The 4,045-nt window shown below is 51.3% G+C and overlaps 1 protein-coding gene across 1 annotated transcript; it reads left to right on the forward strand.

Annotated features, from left to right (window-relative positions):
- Window positions 1-1,232: 1,232 nt before the first annotated feature.
- Window positions 1,233-3,633, forward strand: Ube2c (ubiquitin-conjugating enzyme E2C). Its single transcript, NM_001106542.1, has 5 exons — window positions 1,233-1,386; window positions 1,682-1,709; window positions 2,264-2,350; window positions 2,868-3,132; window positions 3,405-3,633. Exons 1-5 carry the CDS (start codon window positions 1,286-1,288, stop codon window positions 3,461-3,463), a joined length of 540 nt encoding a protein of 179 aa, NP_001100012.1. The 5' UTR covers window positions 1,233-1,285; the 3' UTR covers window positions 3,464-3,633.
- Window positions 3,634-4,045: the final 412 nt, after the last annotated feature.

The raw sequence follows: 4,045 nt of genomic DNA on the forward strand, positions 1-4,045 counted from the left end.
GCCTGCTGTAATGAGTGCCTTGTGGGACCTGACAGAGCAAGGGCCAAATAAGTCTGCACACCAGAAACGGACCACCTACATGCCTGCCCACCTCATCTGTGCTCTCCCACAGTCTCCGTCCTTGTTCCAGCTTAGGAATGTTGCACAGTGTGAAGGCTAGCCCAAAGGGAAGGATGGCCTACCAAAGGAAAAATGCAGTTGCCTTTTATTTTCCCAATGTTATAGGCTATAGGCTAACACACTCACTGACTGCTGAGGCTGTAAGCAAACTTAGTAGAGTATGGGTTTTTTGGTTGTTGTTTTTTGGGGGGGTTCTTTGTTTTTGTTTTGTTTTTGCCTTTTGGGATTGAGACAGGATCTCTGACATGTAGCCATGGCTAACCTAAAACTCAAAGATTCCGCCTTGGTTGGGATTAAAGGCGTTGAGCACCATCAGACCTTGTTTTTGTCTCCTTAAGGCGCAGTCTCATATAGCCCAGGCTAACCTAGAGATAACCCTCAACTCTTGACCTGCCTGTCCTCACCTTCCATGGGATTACAGGCATGCGCCACCTGAACCCACGTTTACTAATAGATGGGGAGTCTGCTCTGACAACCGGCGCCTTTCTAAGTTTTTTTTTTTTTTTTAAGTTCTTGGGAACCCAAAAAAGTAACTAACATTTTTATTAGGATGAGGAGAAAAGGCTTCCGGCTTGGAGAATAACACTGTCAAGTTCTCCCTTTTCCGGAAGATGTGCTCCCTGCTGGGCGTGTGTGTGCTTGGACCGACCAGCGGATCTGGACGGAGGTCCAACCATTGCCGGGCGTGTGGAGCACTCGCTCGTGAAATCTCAACCCTTGGAAGTGAAAGCAAGGAGGATCAAGAAGTCAAATTCATACCTGGCTGCATAGCCAAATTACAGACTGACGGCAGAAGTCAGGGTTCCAAGAGACCCGGCGGGGGAGGGGCGGCGTACACACGTGGACCCTTCCTTTGACCCTTTAATGGTCGGCGTCGTCCAAAGGCCACCAATCTGCCACCTATTCGTTAGTTAATGGCAGCCTTCTTCACCAATCGGCTATCCGAAGTACGCCCCGCCGTCCAATCGCAGTGCATTACTGGGTGGCCTAGCAGTTGCGCAGAGGCAGAGCAATCCTGGGCGTCCCATTGGCTGGATCAAACCCAAGCGAGCCTCTGATTGGCTAGCGCAGCAGGAGGGTTACAATTCAAACGCGGGCGGCGGCCCGCAGCCCCGCAGTTGCTCTTTCCTCTCCACACGCTTGTCTCCGTGCCAGCACCTCTGGGATGGCCTCGCAGAACCGCGACCCAGCTGCAGCCAGCGTTGCCGCCGTTCGAAAAGGAGCAGAACCCTGCGGGGGCGCCGCCCGGGGCCCTGTGGGCAAGAGGTGAGTGGTGCGGAGGTCACCCCGGGGGCCTTGGGACACAAGAGGGGCACCAGGAACGCAGGAAATGGAAGGCTGACGGCGCTGCCAGGCAACTCTCATAGGTGGTTCGGCGAGCGCTGGGGTTAACATGCGGCCAGAAGGCTCATCTGGGTCCTCCTGTAGATGATAAGCGCCCGAGCTAAACCTGCCTTTGAAGAAGGGGCAAGGCCTCCATGACAACTCTTCAGGATAGTTTGGTGGGAAGTGATGTATCACCTCCACAGTGCCCCCGAGTAACCTTGACTTCTCTTTGCAGGCTACAGCAGGAGCTGATGACCCTCATGGTGAGTGACTGCGTGTTCTAAGATCAATTGGCCTATCTTTCCATCCCCCACCCAATTATCAGTAGCCTCCTTTACTACTGTGGCTACCTGCTCATACATACTATGGGTGTAATTCACTCTCTCTCTTACGGGAAGCCCTTTGAATGCCAGCCCTCACTTGAGCACCGCAGCTGTGTATGGAGTCATAACCTTATCTGGGTTCATCCCTACTTACTTTTCTGGCCCCAGCTCTAACCTTGCCCATCCCCACCCTTCTTGGAATTGGTATCCCTTAGAGAATTCTCTCCTCTGGTTGTCCATTGCTACATTACCCCTAAGTAGCAATCTACATGTTTTAGTGACATTTAAATCCCAGGTGAAAAACAGAAGAGGCAAAATTTGGAAGCACTGAAGGTGCTTCCCTGCTGCCCTAGCGTGGTGATCAGCCCGTGGCTTGGCTGCTTTATTTAGAGGCATAGCATGATTCGGGCGGGGCAGTCGCTCACCCACTGATCCCTTTTGCTGTGCCTATAAGTGTATGCTCAAATGCATCATTTGGGTGTTTCCTTCCTCAGATGTCTGGTGACAAAGGAATTTCCGCCTTCCCCGAATCAGACAACCTGTTCAAATGGGTAGGAACCATCCATGGAGCCGCCGGCACTGTAAGTGGGCAGCACTTTGCTAAGTGTGGTGAACTTAGCTGAGGAAGTGAACTCCAAGTGCTAGGTCGGCTTCAGTGCCCTGAGCCTGTTCACAGGCTCTGAGCCCTGTGGTTGTGTTCTTCAGTGTGAGGGAAAGGCACTCTCAAGGCAGTGAGTGATAGAGTAGGCGGGGCATCTTGGCTTGTGGGAGGGCACTAACAGCTTCCAGTTACTGCAGATCTGGTTTTAAGTCAGAAATTGGATCTAAATTTTCCCTTTAGTAATTGAGATATTAGTCGGACCACTCTGGTAGCCCTCGCTCAGGATGCCAGGTCAATCTTTTGACCAGAAGGTCACTGATGTCATAGGCCAACTTAGCATACAGTTTGCTAGTCAGACGCAGACGCACTCCTAAGTTCCTACCTGCATGGCCCTTATTTGGGGCTTGGATAGAATGTGGCCTGCTGGGGTGGGATGGGGGAAGTGAGGGCACAAGGTGAACACAGGCTTACCCTGCCCTTCTTTCCCCGAATGCCAGGTATATGAAGACCTGAGGTATAAACTCTCCCTAGAGTTCCCCAGTGGCTACCCTTACAACGCACCCACAGTGAAGTTCCTCACACCGTGCTACCACCCCAACGTGGACACCCAGGGCAACATCTGCCTGGACATCCTCAAGGACAAGTGGTCTGCACTGTATGATGTCAGGACCATCTTGCTCTCCATCCAGAGCCTGCTAGGAGAACCCAACATCGAGAGCCCTTTGAACACACATGCTGCAGAGCTCTGGAAAAACCCCACAGGTAGGGCCTTGTCCAGCTCAGAGTGACCCTTGCTAACGTACAAAGGGACCCTGGGGACTCGGTTGGTTTCTCCCTCATCCCCCTCACTGCTTCTCCATACTCACAAAGATGAAGGGGTCGGGGGGGTAGAATATATCTCCTGTTCCTTTCTGGACTCTGGAAACCAGTGTCCCAGGGAGCCAACCAGATGGCAACACTGGGGTATCTGCTGGACAGGGAGAATAGGCCTCCCCCATCCATCACTCACCCGAGCCCCCTATGTTCTCTTCCAGCATTTAAGAAGTACCTGCAAGAAACATATTCAAAGCAGGTCTCCAACCAAGAGCCCTGACGCCAGCTCTCCAGCTTTCTCTTGTGTCGTCTCTTTTCTTAGATGTCTGTCCTTTCTCCGTGGTTTCTGAGCTGTGCTGTTTTGTTTTATTTGTTTTTTTAAATTAAGTCTGCTTGAACCCATACAATGTATATTAAATAAATGCACGTTGATTGTTTTTGTATAAATTGCTGTCTCAAAGTTAACCTCAGCCAGAGGATGGGGGAGGGGCACTAGCTTAAAATCTGGGTTCTGACCTGACGTGTACAGGGTTGGAAGCAGCTGATAAGACAGTGTGGTCACTGAGAAGTGACTTTGTGTCTTACCTTATCGCTCTGCATATATTTCTTCTCAAGTGGGTGTCACATTGTGTATTTGCCTGGAGGTATAGCTTCCCGGGCAGAGAGCCTGTTTAATCCGAGGGAGGTGCCCAGCACCAAAGCTCACACTTCTGTGGGGTCACAGCATAAACTACAAATACTCCATCAGAACAGTTCCGGTTGGGATGCAGAGGAGGCTAAACCAGACCTTCAGCTCAAGAGTCTGTAGTGTGGGAGTGCTAGACACCCACTTTCTAAGATGTTAAAGATCTGGAGGATGGGA

Source organism: Rattus norvegicus, chromosome 3 (genome assembly GCF_036323735.1).
Source record: "Rattus norvegicus strain BN/NHsdMcwi chromosome 3, GRCr8, whole genome shotgun sequence".
NCBI classification, from domain to species: Eukaryota; Metazoa; Chordata; class Mammalia; order Rodentia; family Muridae; genus Rattus; species Rattus norvegicus.

What these genes read in the sequence shown, in the direction of transcription:
- Ube2c (NM_001106542.1), top strand. Translation starts at nt 1,286, where the DNA reads ATGGCCTCGCAGAACCGCGACCCAGCTGCAGCCAGCGTTGCCGCCGTT. An exon ending in AGGAGCTGATGACCCTCATG is followed by an intron (nt 1,710 to 2,263) that starts GTGAGTGACTGC and finishes TTCCTTCCTCAG; the next exon opens with ATGTCTGGTGACAAAGGAAT. An exon ending in GCTCTGGAAAAACCCCACAG is followed by an intron (nt 3,133 to 3,404) that starts GTAGGGCCTTGT and finishes GTTCTCTTCCAG; the next exon opens with CATTTAAGAAGTACCTGCAA.